The sequence below is a fragment of the Phocoena phocoena genome, chromosome 3 (assembly GCF_963924675.1).
Source record: "Phocoena phocoena chromosome 3, mPhoPho1.1, whole genome shotgun sequence".
NCBI classification, from domain to species: Eukaryota; Metazoa; Chordata; class Mammalia; order Artiodactyla; family Phocoenidae; genus Phocoena; species Phocoena phocoena.
Genome location: NC_089221.1, coordinates 156,513,130 through 156,529,463, shown reverse-complemented (window position 1 = coordinate 156,529,463; position 16,334 = coordinate 156,513,130). Strand labels below are relative to the sequence as shown.

At 54.5% G+C, this 16,334-nt stretch overlaps 1 protein-coding gene across 1 annotated transcript in view; it reads right to left on the bottom strand.

Moving 5' to 3' along the window:
• The window catches only part of ADAMTS2 (ADAM metallopeptidase with thrombospondin type 1 motif 2), a 242,715-nt gene that overhangs the window by 69,623 nt on the left and 156,758 nt on the right, over window positions 1–16,334 (bottom strand). Inside the window, exon 5 of the mRNA XM_065873613.1 lies at window positions 107–190. Within this exon, the coding sequence (XP_065729685.1) occupies window positions 107–190 (84 nt within the window). The remainder of the gene's footprint in view (window positions 1–106; window positions 191–16,334) is intronic.

Sequence of the window (16,334 nt, the reverse complement as noted above, 5' to 3'; positions counted from 1 at the left end):
AAGGTAGGGTGGTTTTGGCCTGCACCTCACTGGAGGGCCCCGTTCATCCCACAGAGGCGGGGGCTCTGGCGTGTCTGGAAGGCACCAGCCTGCAGCGCCCACTCACCTTCCCGTAGCTCAGAAGGATTATCCGCACCAGGACGACATTGATGTGGGCCCCCAAGGACTCATCGTGATAAATTTCATTGACCTGAAAGACAATCAGGGACGTGTCAGCAGAAATCACAGGCCCAAGGACGAGCTCTGGCTTTGCAAATGGCATCACCACCCAGCTAGGCCCCAGGCCAGAACCCTGGGACCCAGCCCCACTCCTTCCTCTTTGCCACACTTTATACCCGGGCATCACCACCAACTCTGAATCCATCCCTTCCTTTCCCTCTAACCCCTGCCAGGATATTGCCACTCCCTCCTCAGCAGCCCCTCCCACCAACTCAGGGATTCTCCACCTGGAGCCTATACTGGGATGGGGACACTGACCACTGTAAATGCAACATGGCCTTTCCTTCAGGGAGAACGCAGGCCACAAACCCCAGTGGCAGGGGCAATCCCGGGACTGTCACTGGCAGAAATCACTCCTCAGTTGCTGCTGGTGGTTGTGAAATGTCGTCTACACTCATCACAACTTGGAAAGGGGGGTCATTCTAGACACACCAACAGATCTAATTTTTAATGTCTTAATTAAGAACAGATATTGCTATATCACAAAATTGTGTTCTGTTTTGATAACTGCGACTCATACTACTGGCTTCATTTGTATTTCTTCACTCTTTTATTATCATGTATTTAATATTTTACATTTACAAACATTATTGGTGCAGGTGCCCAGGGGCCTCACCAGATGTCAAAGCGGTCCACTGCACAAGAAAGGTGAGGAACCCTTCCTTCCCCACAGCACAGCCAGCACGAATTTCTGGAAACACTAGTCAGGTTAACCCTGGGCTCAGGGCCGACAAAGCCTTCCTTCCCACCCTCACGCGCTCTCGGGATCTTACCTGAAACGGCCGCCTCATTGCCACCCACTTCATTCGTTCGCTTCCTGACAAAACCCTACTCTTCTGGAGGCCCAGCCTCGTGGCTGCTTCCTCCTGGAAGGGCCCCCAGGTCTGATCTGCTTCCCAGCCAGCACCAGGGTCCATTGCTTCCTGAGCTCTCTGTGTCCCCAAAGGGACTGTGAGTTGCATGGCCACCTGTATTTTCCCTGCATGTCTCCAGCACCCAGGACGCAGCAGCATACAGCAGATACTCAGGACACACTCGTCAAAAGAACAGATCCACTCATACCATCACTCAGTGGAGAGGCACGAACTGGCCATGCAACCCCTCCCTGTATGCAGACCGAGCCCAGAGGCTGCTGACCTACCCTTTGTGAGGGCAGACCCCACCAAGTGTGCCTCCCAGAGCCCACTCTGTCATCTCAGGCCAGTGCCATACTCCCCCTGAATCCCAGCTTTTAGAATCTCTATCTGAGCAATGGTAATTGCTACCTTATAAACAGCAGGAAAACCCTTTGGGAAATCTGAGCGTTAGCAAGGAAAATCAATTCGTGATGGATGGGACAAGCAGGCACATGGGGCATGCTAGACAAGGAGCCTGGTGGCTCCTGTCACCGTTGCTGTGTGTTGAGATGGCACCAATGGGAAGGCAGAGCTAATGTGCACGGTGGGGTCCAGGGAGGCCACCAGCCAGCCCTAAGTGCGGTCCCTGCCGGAAGCCTCCTGCCCACAAATCTACCTTCCAATTATAATTTGTTTCTCTGCCCTGACCTGGCTTTCCTGCAGGGAAGGGACGACTGATAGCCCTACGGGATGGTCACTGTGACTGGGTGCATGAGTCTAGAGAGGGTGGACGCTGGCACTGAGAGCCACCTACCAGGCAAGGTGACACCTGCAGCTGACAAGGTGGAGCCCTGGGAGGCTCTGCTAACTCACCCCTGCCGGACCTTCCCTTCTGTACAAGAATGACAGTCCCCATGTCAAAAGCTTTGTGAGGACTAGACTTCCGCACATGCATGATGGAATGATGTTGGTGAAAACAGGAAAACTGTATTAGTCACTGCTGCTAAGTCATATCGCCCCGCAGCCTCCCACGAGGTCACGGTAACCGGGTGTACACCCCCTAAACACGGAGGTCCTTGCCCACTTTTGAGGGTCAAACTAGACTTTTTGGTCCACAGTGAAACAACAGCCCTAAAAACTACTTTTTCTTAAGAGAGAGGATTTTTTTGTCTCCACGGTATTGCTTTATCTTTCACAAGCAGAGCCTCGCCAGTTTGGCTCATGGAGTTTGACTGATAGTCGTGGTGTAGAAAGGAAGAAGGCAGTGACACAGGGAGGTCCTGCTGCATCTGGGGTTGAGTTGGGGGACGGCGGGCAGGAGAGGAGAGAGGGGAGAGAGACAGGACTGAATGGCCAGCTTCACTTTACTCCCTTCAACTCTGACTCCCAGGTCATGCTTCGAGTGGGGGGCCGGGGCGGGGCAGAGAGGGTAAAAACAGCCCCGATGTTTGGGAAGAAGATGAAAACAGAGAGCTTGAACCTGCTCTCTGGGACCTGGGAGGGGACAGGTTCTTGTCAAGGAGGGGTGGCTTCAGAGAGCTGAAATGGAGTCTGGCTCCCAGCTATGCCTAGGGCATCCAGGGACAGTGGCAGGATAGATTGTTATTTGGAAGGAATTCAGGGCTGAGTTCAAAGAATTACCTCATTTTATGCTCCCAACAGCCCTTTGAGGCCAGAAGGAGGGGTGTCAGCCCCTCCTGAGAGATGAGGAAGCTGAGGCTGGTCCCCAAGGGAGGAAGGAGACGCAGGGCTTCTTCTCAGTTCCTGGCCCAGACCCTGCCCATCGGGGCCCAGGATCCTCCTGTTCTCCTGGTCCCACCACTGGGGCCGATGGCAGCCACTCTCATCTCGGGTAAGGGGTTTTGTGTCCTTCTTGGATGCTGGACAGGTCTGACCCTGACTCCTGATTCGAGAGACAGGAGGGCGCCAGAACCCTAGGATCCCCACCACCAGGCGCTGGACTCTGCGAGGCAGAGGCCCACCTCCTGCTGGGGGTGAGGGCCAGGCAGTCAGAGCCAGGGGGTGTCAGGCTGCTGAGCGAGGGCCCAGCTGGGGAAGCATTGTCTTCTGAGCTGCCCATCAGCCACCAGCTCCTGTCAATTGAGCTGGGCACCCTGACTCTGCCCTCAGAGACCAACTGGGCCTCCGGGACTACTGAGGAGCTAGAAAAGGCACGTCTGGAGCACACCCAGCAGATAGCCAGCAAGGAGGCCAGGCCTGCTCTCGAGATGCCCCAGCCCTGCCCTCCCTGGTAGCCTTCCACTGTGGTGCACCTTTCACTGTTTTCTCCTAGGAAGCCTCTGCCCTTCCACACAGGGACACAGCTGCACGCAGTTTGCTCCTCTTAGGGAGGAAGGGCTTCCAGCTGGGTGTGCCCCAGCCTCGCCCTACACACAGGCACCTCTTGGCAACTGCTGGACCTTCTGGGTGGTTCCCAACCTGGATTCCCACTCACAAGCCCTCCCGGTGGCCTCACCTGAGGCCCGGCCCCCTGCAGCCCCCTCCCAAGCAGGTGGGACCCCCACAGTGACCAGGTGGCCTGGGACGTCTTCTTGCTCATTACGGTGGTGTGGCAGAATCCCCCCACCTGCAAACGGGTTCCCCTCCGGTGTCTGGCTCCCAATCCCCACGTTGCCACTCATCAGGAACAGAAAGGGCAGAATGCAGGGCTTGTGGGCCGTGGAGGAGGCCGGCTCTGCTGAGGAGTGGGCCCTGCCCTGCCCCGCCAGGGCCACGCCAACTTTTCAGGGGGCTGTGAAATTGCCATAGCCCCCTGAGGCCAGCTGCATCCCACTCTCCACAGAATGCTGCCGGTGAGGCCAGAAGCCAGCAGGGCCCGCTGTGGTGTAGAGACCCCCGGGAATAAGATGCCCAGGAAAACACTTGCCTCCATAATAGGGACACAGCTACAACATTTCCGCCAAGCAGAGAGCTAACAGACATAGCACAAAGAGCCACAAAGACAGAAGGCAGCTTCCAAACATCTCCCTCCCAACTCCCCCCACGCCCGTCCCTTGACTCCCATTCCATCTCCTCCACAGGTAGACAAGGAAGCAGCACCTTCCCACCTCGTGTCTCCCCCACGGTCATTCTTCACGATGGTCACCACTCAGAAAAGGTCTGACCTCCTGCTTCCTCTGCCTGAAACCCTCAATGGCTCCCCGGTGCCTTCAGGAACAGGCCTCAGCCCTCACCCTGGCACTTGGGGCCCTCTCTAAGCTGGCCTGGCTGGCTTCTCTGAGCTCCACTTCAGCTACTTTCCTCCAGGAACCCTCACTCCTGACAGCTCTGCCTTCTCGGAAGCCAGCTGCCCTCTCCTGCTGCTTGTGCTATGGTTCATACCTGGAGTTCCCTCTCCAGTCTCTGAATTCTTTTTTTTTTTTTTTTTTTTTGTGGCGCACGGGCTTAGTTGCTTCGTGGCACATGGAATCTTTCTGGACCAGTGATCGAACCCGTGCCCTCCGCATTGGCAGGGATTCTTTTTTTTTACATCTTTATTGGAGTATAATTGCTTTACAATGGTGTGTTAGTTTCTGCTTTATAACAAAGTGAATCAGTTATACATATACATATATTCCCACATCTCTTCCCTCTTGCATCTCTCTCCCTCCCACCCTCCCTATCCCGCCCCTCCAGGCGGTCACAAAGCACCAAGAGCTGATCTCCCTGTGCTATGCGGCTGCTTCCCATACAAGAGCATTTGAAAAAACAAAGAGCAATCGATGTATTTCAAAGGAGGAGGGCAGTTACCCTCCCCCTACCGCCACCACAGGGCCTTCCCACTGCAACTGGGATAAAATTAAAGCCCTGCTCCCTCTTCTCAGGTTGCCCTCACCTTGCTCACCATGGTCCAGTCACTGACCTGTGAGCTCCTTACGCAGGGAGCCCATCCCTACCTCAGGGCCTTTGCACTTGCAGTGCCCTCTGGTTTCTCATCCTCCTCCCCCAGCACGACTGTCCCCTTCAGAGTGAGCCCTTAAAGTAGTTGCTCCCAGACTGGACTATGCACTTGATGTGGAGGCACCCCTCCTCCTCAGTCACTGCTGTGTCCCTAGCAGTGTCAAGCACACAGTAGGTGCTCAGTAAAGAGTTCTGAATGGGTGAATGAGTGAATAACGTTGGTAAACATGAAACAAGAGGAAATGGGCAAAATGTGTGACAGCAGCAGGGTGCATGATGCCCTGTAATGATCAAAGACCCAGCTAAGTGCTCAAGTGCCTCCCCACCCCCACCTGCCCTCCCGAGGCCTGTGTGCTCACCTCTGCTGAGACCGCAGGAGGAGGGGAAGCAGGGACAACGTCCTTGAGCCCTGTCTGAGAAATTGATCCTGGAATCTTTAAACCTTGGGGAAAAGGTTCAAAGCTGCAGCCCTTCTCTGTGCAGAGAGGCCAAGAGCTCTCTTGTTTGGGGAAATACATCGTAATGCGCCTTTTGCTTATGCAAAGATGCAGCCAAGTTTCTGTTCTGGAATAGACAATAAGGAAGGACACAAGCTCTGCATGATAATGTAAAAGTTTGCTTTCTTTGTGGCAGAGTTCTGCCCTGGGCAACCACTGAGCCCTGGCAGGTGCCCTGAGGCTGCTGGGCAGAGGTGACTTTCTCCCCTACCAGGGTGGAGGGACAGAGGGGCTGGTCCAGGTCATGGGGCTCCTACTGAGGCAGGCAGGGGCAGAGAGGCTGTCTGGGCTCCCAACCCCTACGTCCAACTTTCAGGAAAGTTACCACCTCTTCCCTTGAGCCAAGCTTTGGCAACTAAGAAGGAGCCCGAGTACCCTGGGGGGGGAGAAGCCAGGTCTGGAGGAGTCTGTTGTGGGGCCTCAGGAGGTAGGCACATAGCCCGTTTTGCTTTGTGGCTTCTCCAGGAACCCTTGACATAACTGGGAAGAAGGCTGGTCTCTCTGAGCCCTCCAGGAGAAGGCTTGGACCGCCACGGTGGAGGTGGAGGTGAAGAAAGTGCTGTAGAACCTGGGGCAGAAAGTCTGCGGGCTTCCAGTGAGTATTTTCATTCGTGTGCATCTCATGACACATAAACGGGACTGCAAAAGCCCAGTCTCATTGTGAGAATAAACATTCCCTTTGCAGATCTTCTTTACCACTCGTTTCTCAGCAAATGCTTCATAGGCAAAGCAAGAACAAACACGACTCTGGCCTCTGCTCAAAATATCAAACTGTCATGAAATGCAAATGGGGCAGGACAGGAATTACTAAGGTCGTACGTACTGTGCACAAAAATGGGAGGCAGGTGGAGCCCCTTCTTCAGCCCCCAGGACCCCCACTGTGACTCCTCTCACGAAGGTGAAACCGTTCAGTCCCCAGTCCTGCATGAGGCCACACTCTCCTGGGTCTGGGGACATCTCTGCAGGTCCCCAGGGTGGGGATGGGCTCCTCCACCCCCAGGCAAGTAGGTGCCTTGAATCTAGGTGGAGGCTCAACAAATGTTTACTGTGCAAATGAAGGAACAAAGATGCCTTAAACAGCTGCCCATGTTGGCGCTGATTACTTCCAAGAAGCTGCCCATACCTCGTCACTTCATCAGGTTGCGTGGGTTCCAGGGTGGGCTCGGCCACCATCTTACCCTGTGACTTGGGCTTGGTACTTTGCCTGTTTGAGCCACAGCTTCCTTATCTGTGAAATGGAGGCAATACTAGTTCTAGCCCCTCAGGCTGTAGGGAGGACCGACCTCAACACTATATTTAAAGCATCCAGCAAAATCCCAGGCACACAGCACAGACTCAGTAGAGCTGTCACCAAATGACAGAAGGTCAAATACCCTGAGTCCTTTCTCTGGGCCCACCCTGGGCTCTCCTCAGGGCCACCGGGAAAGGCCTGCCTGGATTGCAGTGCACAGCCAGGCTGTTTTCCAGAGCCCATGCTGGGACTCACCAGGTATCCGTGTGTGACCCAGACTTGGGGTTCTCCCTGCCAGCTCCACCACAGGGTAACCAACAGCCACACCACCACTTGGGGCCCAACCTTCCCACTCATCACCCGAGAACTCATCAGAAAGGGATAATGCCGCAGAACAGGGAAGGACAGACCCTGCTGAGGCCGCAGGACACAGAATAACTCATCTGAGGCCAAAGGCTAGAGCCCACCGTCCCCCCAAGGCCAGTTTGGAGGGCACAGACAGGAAGGAGAAGAGAGAAGGCAGGGATCTTGATTCTTGTTGGCAGCGGGCCTGGCCCTGGAGAGCACTGGGATGTCACCCACGAGCTCCTCAGCCCTCCCTGACCAGAGCCCTGAGGGCCTGGCTTGGAGTCTCCTCCAGAGGAAGCACTTCAGGGAGGCCCCTGGTGGCGACACCTCATGGCATCCTCCCCGACCCCCCACCCCATCCCTGTCTCAGAGCCTGTGAGCACGACCCCACCCCTGTGATGTGAGCAACTGGGCACCAGCATGTCATTAGAAAAAACAATGATTTTTCGTCCCTCCTATAATTCATATTCTTCTGCTTCCCTATCACCATGTGACCCAAGGAAAGAAAGAGGGAAAATGCCACCATGGGGAGGGGGGCCATGGCACCTGGGAGGTCCCTGGGGAGGGGAACAGGGGAGAAGCAACTGCCCTGGTTTATGTAGGTTAGGGGAGGAGGCTGAGGAGAGGCAGGAAGTCAGACCCAGGATTATGGCCCCCCACCCCTGCTGCTGCCCCTCACACACCTTTAGGGTCAAACACAGATCCTGAGAGCTACGGCTCCTGCTCCCCACTTGGACCCTAAGATGAGACCACATTGCAAGAGCAGAGTCCCCTCCCAAGGTGGCTTTAGCAGGAGGTGAGAAACGGGAGGGGTTCCTGGGAGTAAACTGGCCTGGAACACCCCCAGCCTCAGCCCCTGAGAGGTGTGTGTGGGCTCCAGAAGCTCCTGCATACGCTGGTCGGGGTGGGAGAGGCTTCAGACTGGATGGGTCATCCCGGCACCAGACCTGGACCAGGTGGGGCTCAGCATACCGGAGCAGTCCAGGTAAAGAGTCTGGGGCCAGACCTGACAGCAAAAATGGCGAGGACTCAGGCCAGTCTCTCCCCACTGCCACTAGGGCCCCAGGGTCCCCCACGTGATGAGAAAGAAGGGAGGGATCCTGCCTACCAGGCACTGACACAGAAGAGACTAAGGAAACCCTGACCGTTCACACTGTCACCTGTGCCTTTGGCAAAGGCAAGGGGCTCACCAGGAAAGATGAGCCTCCCAGAAAACTTCACAAGCTTCAGAGCAACCCTCCTTGCAGCATCACAGCTCACTGCCAGAGTTGTCTGCTGCGAATATATCCCTCCTCCAGAGTGAAATCCCTCGGTACTCACTATTCCTAACAACCAGAATGTAAGGAGTCACCTCGGAACACAGTGGGAAACACTCCTGTCCTGCATGCAGCACATGGCCCCTCGCACCACGAGGATCTGTTTGAGATCCTCCCTGCCCTGCACCCCCATGTCATGCACTGTCTTTGCCAGCCTCTGTCCTCGGGCAGGGCAGTGTGTTAACCCCCTGGGCCCAGGCTGGGAACGGGCGCCCGGAAACGTGGAAGAAGAGAACAAATAGGCAGCTGAGAAGATGGATGAACATACCCTGCTACACAGGGAGCCCAGAACCAAAGGCAGAGGGGCTGAGTTCTCGGACACGCAAGTACCTGCCCCAGGTCACTTCAGGGTCGGAAGGGCCACGGGAGCCCACAAGGCCCGTCTCATTGCTAGGCTCAGGTGGCGAGGGGCATGAGGACTGCCCCACCCCCGCAGCTGGCTGCCTCCCACTCACTCTGCGTGTACAGTGGACGTCCCCCCAGAGCTTGCTGGGCTCACCTGGATGCAGCTCGAGGATCCTCCAGGCCGTTCCTTCTGCTGCACCATCACGGCCTCATATCCCTTCATTTGTTTGTTAGTCTGCTAATTGCCACCTCCCTCCACTGGACCTGTCTGTGCCCACTGAGAGCTGGGGGCTCTTCTGCATCCTTAGCTGTTGCATCCTCAATGCGTAGAACCCAGCTGGCTCCCAAAGCTTCAGGATCAATCCAAGCTCCCCCCCGTTCTGGCCAGCTCTACCCTCCGAGGCCTCCCTGCCCTGCACCCCCATGTCTGTCCCACTCCAGGCCTCCCATTCCCGGGACACGCTGAAGGTCTACACAGAATTGCACCCTCCCCACCTTGTCCACTTCGGAAGTGCCAACTTGTGGTCAATCAGCTCAAGGCTCACCTCGGCTCTGACCTCCCCAGCCAGGCCCTTGTCCTTCTGGCTGTGCTAAGGCAAGCCAGTGTGTCCCCAAGAGAGCCAAGCTTCTCGAGGACAAGAGCTGGGCTGGTTTGGCAGATGTCGTGGATGAAGGAACAACGGCTGCACCTCGTTGGTCAGCTCTGACCTTCCCAGACCTGTGCCAGGTGCCTCCTCACAGCACTACCTTTCACCTCCTGCACCCTGCAAGTGAGCATTACTACCCCTGTTTACCTACTGGGGAACAGAGGTTCAGAGAAACTGGGAGATTCACCCATGTGAGCATGCATGGGAACCAGGGCAAAGGGCTCTGGGGAGCAATTTGGCAAATCTGCTGAAATTAAAACTGTACATTCCTACAACCTGGTGATTCAAACTTCCAGCATCTATGGTGGAGACAAACAGCCTTGAGCATCAAGGAAGAAGGGACAAGAACACTTATGCTACTGGTACTTCTTTTCCACGGACAGATAAAGCCTATTTTTTTAAAAAATATTTATTTATTTATTATTTTGGCTGCACTGGGTCTGAGTTGCAGCATGCGGGATCTTTTAGTTGCAGCATGTGGGCTCTTAGTTGTAGCATGCACGTGGGATCTAGTTCCCTGACCGGGGACTGAACCCGGGCCCCCTGCATTGGGAGCACGGAGCCTTACACACTGGAGCACCAGGGAAGTCCCAGATAGAGCCTATTTTTTATGGGAGTCGGTGGGACCACAGTCACTCTATGAGAATTCATTTACTCATTGATTTGTTTATTCACAAGACATTTCCTCAACACCTACTCTGTGCCTGGCTCGTCGCCAGGTGCTGAACATGCAGAACCAGGTAAGTAGACCCTCTGAATCTGACATTAAATTTCTGGCATCTTTGTGTGAACCCCTAACCCCCCTGAGACATGCCAACAAAGGGCCCCCTGGGCAGTGGAGGAGAACTCAAGGGTCACTCAGCTACAACTCCTGCAGCACAGGGGGCAGCCAAGGAGGAACCTGGATGGGAGGGACAGCCAGATGGGAAGTGGTGCTCTCTGCTCTTCTGGCTCGGCTGTCACTTTGCTGGAGCTTGCGGGAGACAAGCTCTGCAGCTGCCCAGAGCTGTCACCAAGGAGTGACACTACCCAGCCCTCCTCGTTCGGAGGGGACTCTCACTCCTGCTTTGAAAACTGCCAGCTCCCCAGGGAGGCCAAGGACAGGCTGCTCTGAGGTTTCCCTCATCAGCTGTCAGGGGGCCTCCCAGAGTGGGGAGGGAGGTGTGGGGGAGTCCAGGGGGCAGGAGAGTGCTGCACACTTCAGGGAAGAAGAGGCAGAGGTAAGGACAGGCCTCGGCTCCCCCAGCAGAACGTTCTCCACTTGCATCACCATCCCTGGGAGGAGGGGGCATCTACTGTCCACCCCCGTCCCCATTGGAATGTGACTTCATGCAGGCAGGGCCTCAGGCCTGCTAACACGACATTCTCAGCACCTAGAACTGTTGTCTGGCACATAGCAGGTGTTCTAGAGACATGCACTAAGTGAATGAGTGGGTGGGTAGGTGAGCAAACCCTAGAGAGAACAGGAAGACACAACAGATGAAGAAGCCAAGGGGAAGAGCCAGGAGAGTCATAGATGGTAAAGACGGGGCCGTGGGCAGCGGGGAGAGGACTCGCACCCAGGCCACACAGATATGGGAGTCTCATCTTCCACACCCTACCTGTGCCACCCAGCCTCTCTGAGCCTCAGTGACCTTACCCAGGAAAGGGAACCTCACAGGGCCACCGGGGCAACGTAGAGCCATCATATAAGTGCCTCCTTGCCTGGGGCCAGCATGTGTGAAAACTCAGCCTCTTAGGCCATAGGGAGAGGCATTTCCAATAGTAAAAGGCATGAACCCCAAACTCCCTAAGAGAGATGCTTCTGTCTCTTTAGACTCCAAAGCAAACTCATGACTCCCCTGACAGTATGTTGGTGGATCCCAAGCCCCTTAGCCTGGCACAGAAGGCTTTGCCAACCTCATTCCTGCCTCTCCCCAAGCACCCTACACTCCAGTCGGGCCCAATCTTGCACTGTGATGTGGAGATGTCGCTGAGCCTTTACACCATGCTCCCCTCCTGGTCAACTCTGCCTCTGCATTAGGTGCAGCGCAAGGGGCCCTCATCTGGGGCATCCTTCCCTGTGACCTTGTGGTACTTGCATGATCAGCAGGCATATTAACCAGGATGAAATTACGTATTCCTTGCCCTGCTCCCCACTGCTCCCGTGTTCCAATCTCTCTGAGCATAGGAACACGACTGCCTGCTTCTACACCCCAGTGCCCAGAGTGGGGCCCATTTAGACCAGGGTTCTGAGAGCGCCCAAGGAGCAAATACATGACCGGGGACAGCTCACACTTGAGGCATGCTCTCCATGTGCCCAGAGTGCCACTAAGCACTTTTCTGGTGTTTAACTCAAGCCATGCTCACAACAGCCCTAGGAGGTGGCACTAATTATCCCCCATCACGGCATACAGCAGGGCAGGGCAGGCAGTCGCTTCCTTTCTTCTAGGCCTGAAGGAACAATCCAACCTCTGATCGGCCAGTCATGTTCTGATTCACTAGTGCAGTGTGAGGTCTTAATTTCAATTTGTTGCCAACGTTGAAAAGTAATTAGATTTCCTGTAAAAGCTGGATTTCCAGCTTCTCGGTGGGGTGGGGTGGGGAGCTCACAAGAGTGTGCCTGTTTATTCCTAAATGACCACAAGTGAATGGAACCCAGGAGGGGATCTCCAGAGGTGTAGCCTCTCCTGTCGCCCCAGTCTCCACCACTCCCTATTGTCCACAGCCTGGACACCCTGACTAGGCTTTCTGCCTGGCTCCTGTCAGCACCTGAGAGCGCTGCCCTCTTCTAAGTACTGTATCAGCTTCACACACTGCTGGCCCTGATAGTCATACTTTCTGGTGGTACACAGGGCCATGCTCTCAGGCCAGCGGGACAAGCATGAGGAACAGGAACAGTGTCAGGAACGTCCGGCTGTGGCCACAGCACCAGCAGACCCTGGGGCCTGGGGAGCTGCCGTATGACAGTGGGAACTTTTTCTCCGCATCCTCACATCCTTTGCTACAGCCAGGCCCAAACCCAAATGTGTCTCTCTTGCCCCAGGAGCACTGCTTGCTTCCCTTCAGCTTAAGGGAACCAAGTTTTAGTGTCCAGTTTCAGAGATGTTTTTCTCTTCCCCAGGAACCAGAGCCAGAGACACGTAAATGGGACTTGGGTCTGTGCTTTCCCCCTGGCGGGTTTGCAGCTCTGTGGCCAGTTCACGAGATCACCACCGAGAGAGCAGAAAACATTCCTGTCCTGTCACTGCCTTCCCCACCATCACCACGTGTCCCCAGCATTCTTGGAAGTTGATGAGAACTGGAGCCCATGTGCCTCTGATTGTTTGCAAATCCTGGCAAGGCTTTGGTGAGCCCAGGCCAATTTCTGGATTAAATTAGAAAAGAAAAGAGGGAAAATATCTGAATCCTGGCACAGACAGAAATCATTCAACAAAAAATGTTTAAGAACATACTGTACAGAGGACTGATCCCACACTAGGAAGGGTCAAAGGGTATGGCCTCGGCTCTGAAAGCTCAGAAGCCCCTTTGGATCTCATGTTCTCCATGAGCCTAAGGAGTGTGTCTGCCCCTGACAGAAGAGATGCTTGGGGTGGGGGTGGGGGCAGAAACTCTTCCAGAACATGAGCAATTAGCCCAGGTGGGAGGGGCAGATCTGCTGGCCCAGAAATCTTGCTCCTCTTACTATGTTGTTTTAAAATGCTCACTCAGTTGCTTTAAAAAGAATCCCCAAAGTGACCTCACAGACCCATTCAGCTGGCAAAGCTGGGGTGGGGGTGGGCTGGGGTCTGAGCAGGCAGAGGGTGGAGCTCAGCTCACGTGTGAGGTTCCTGCAATGGCCAGCAAGAAAGGGTTGCTCTAGCTGCCGGGGCTCAGAGGCCTGAAGAGGGAGAGAGGGAGCTTATCTCCGGGGGGTACCCGGGTGTGAGTGTGCCAGTCTTTATGGATCAGAGTGTGCGGGAGGTTTAAAGATGAAGAAACCAAGTTGAGGGCAAGGCGGGAACTTTGCCAGGTAGGTAAAAGCCAGGATTAGGATGCAACTGCTTCTGACTCCAAAGCTGGTCCTCATTCTACACCCAGTGCTTCCCTAACACGTATGCCCGTGTGCACGGACAACAGTGGGAGGCAAATGCAACTATAAAGCGCTGGGGCCACAGCTCAAGGTGAGCCCTAAGCAAGTAGAAGATTTCTTTACACCCTGAGAGAGAATACTTCTTGAGACCCAGATAGTAGTTTTGTGGGCCGTATGGTCTCTGTCCCAACTACTTAGCTCCACCATTGTAGTACAAAAGCAGCCATAGACAATTCATAAATGAATGGCATGGCCATGTCCCAATAAAACTTTATTTTCAAAAACAGATGATGGGCCGGATTTGGGCTATAGTTTTGGCAACCCTGCTTTAGATGCTCCAGTTTATCTTGAAAAATTCAGGCGAATTTTGCTTTAACTCAGTAATATGTCCCAGTTTACTTTCATATAAAATTGATGTTTTAAAATGCTTGCCATTCAGAAAAAGTGGCACTTTAGGGGGAGACACCTCACATCTGTACCGTGGCCTCAGCAGCCTCTGGCAGGCCTGCTGAGAGGACGTGCTCCCACGAGCAAAGAGCCGTCTTCTGGGGCAGGTCATCACCCAACACACTGGCCTGTCTCACATCTAGAAGGAGTGCAAGCGGACCAGCAGCTCAGTCAGGCAGCAGTGCGAGGTCTCTATGGATCCTGAGAGCCCGAGCAACCACCCAGGCCTTTGGTTGCTCAGGGAAGTGTAGGATTGAAATTAATGCTTTAGTTAAATGCTATAAGCCATATAGGAAGCACTAGTCTTGTGCCTAAGTTTTATATTTCTTGAAGTCTTGGCATGAATAGGTTTTACTTTTTAAAGTGCATTTGTAAACATATTACTTTAATAATGGCTCTTGAGTCTTCCCCGAAGGCATTCCTCCCTGGCCTCCCATTCACCTGAGCCCAGACCCACTGTCCATTCACCTGACCCACTGTCCACGCCTGACAAGGTAACTGGAGGTGCCGCGAACATGAGGGCTGCGTCACTGCATGGCTCCTTGGGGTGCCAGGCTTGCACTGCCACAGCACTGAGTTTGAAAGCACAGACTAGCTCAAGGGCTGGCATCAGAGTCAGCAGCAGGCACATTCAGGAGTGTTGACTGCCTCCCAGCCTGGGAGCTCCAGGCTAGGCAGGAAGCCCGTTTCCAAGGAAGAGGGGTCAACAGGACCGCAGTTCCCAGTGCAGAGGGCGGCCCGGGCAGGGGGGAGTTCCTTGTCCTCAGAACTGAGCCTGGTGAAGGTCAGAAGATGAGCCACAGTTGAAGACTTGGGAGGAGCAGAAACGGGATGGTGGCAGGGGGTGGCCAGCGCTGGAGAGGCACACCTAAGTAGGGGACCAAGGCGGGACCCAGCAGCAGTGTGGGGCATGGGCCCTGGAGGAGCCAGCATGGCTGGAGGGGCCGCACATCTGCCAGTGCTCCCCGCTCCATCCTCACAGCCTACTGGTGGTGGGATCGAGACCCCTCCTCCCTCAAACATGTGGATGAGGCTGTCCGGCAGCCTTCCCCAAGGGGTCCCAGCTTCTCTGGCCCGGTTAAAGGACCCTGGGCCCAGGACACAGGGCCTCATCCTGGGTTTGCCAGCAATCTCAAGGCTATGGTGTATGAGAGGTAAAAATCAGTGCAGAAGACCCCAAGGGATGAGGCCTCAGCCCACAGCCTGGCCTCAGTGCTCAGAAGGCACCAGCTTTCTTCATCTGGGCAGAGAGCTGAGAGCGGTGGTAGGTTTGAGCTGAGACTCCAGATGAGTAGAGGATGGGGATGGGCCATAAGAATGGGGCCTGAGGCAGGAAGCACAGGCTCAGGTTCCTGGGTTCAGGGGCGAGTGACCAGGGCCCACGCCCAGGAGGGCTCTGCACTTGGGCTTAACGCTCTGTGGTTACCATCTTGAAATTCATTATTTTATCTTTGAATTTGTGTTTTGTGAGTGAAATCCGCTGGGACAGGGAAGCCTTGGCTCACACGTGGTCCCACTTCCACAGGACAGGCTCTTGTCTTCCTACTCCCCACTCAGTGACCACTACAGGGGCCTGCATGCAGGTGCAGGGAGGGTCAGGTGGACACATGTGCCCTGGGGCATCTTGGGGCAGGGCATGACCTGGGTTGGGGCTGGGAGATGCCCTGTGTTCTTTCAGTGGCAGCTGTCGGGAGACAGGACAGGCAGCTGTCAGGCCCCGGGGGCACGCCCTGCATCACTGGCCAGGACCGGGGGCCCTCAGGGAGTGCTCCCTCATGGCTCCACTCCTTGGGGGGCCTGTCTTCCTCCTCCCAACCTTCTTAAGTCTGGTTGGTGCTTTGTCTGAACTTCTGGTAAGCCTGCAGCACCCTTCGGGCACAAGCCATAAAGTACAAATCTGTTTAATTTTGGTGATTCCCCATGCTGGTTAAATGTTCTAATATCTGCATTTAAAACAGGCCTTGTACAATATAAAGATGAATGGTAAAATGCATGATTATAATTAAAAATCCTAATTTTTCTTCGCTTAGAGTGATAATAAATAGAAAATTTTTAAATCTTGACAAGTTGAAAGACTGTATACGAAAGGAAAAGGCTTTGTATAGGTACCTCTTATGACACTTTTTCTTGCCCTTTGAATAAGAGAACCACATTTTCAGTTTGCACTTGGCCCCGGGAGTTTTGTACCCAGGAGACATTCTGGGTGTGGGGTTGCCGCAGCTGAATGCACAGCAAGAATCGTCAGGTGGTCAGTGAGGGCTGGGGTTTGGGAAATGATGCTGCTGACAACAGGCCATGGGAGTCACTGTTGGGGGCAACCAGAAAGAAACTCCAAGAAGATTAACTTCTGGAGAGGGCATGAAATGCCAAAGACAGCCCCCAAGGGAAAAACCAGGGAGGAAAAGATCTCAGGACATGACTACACACAAAAATGTAAGCCATCAACAAACCAACCCCAAACAAAATAAAACAAAAGGCAAACAACAAAACTGGGGAA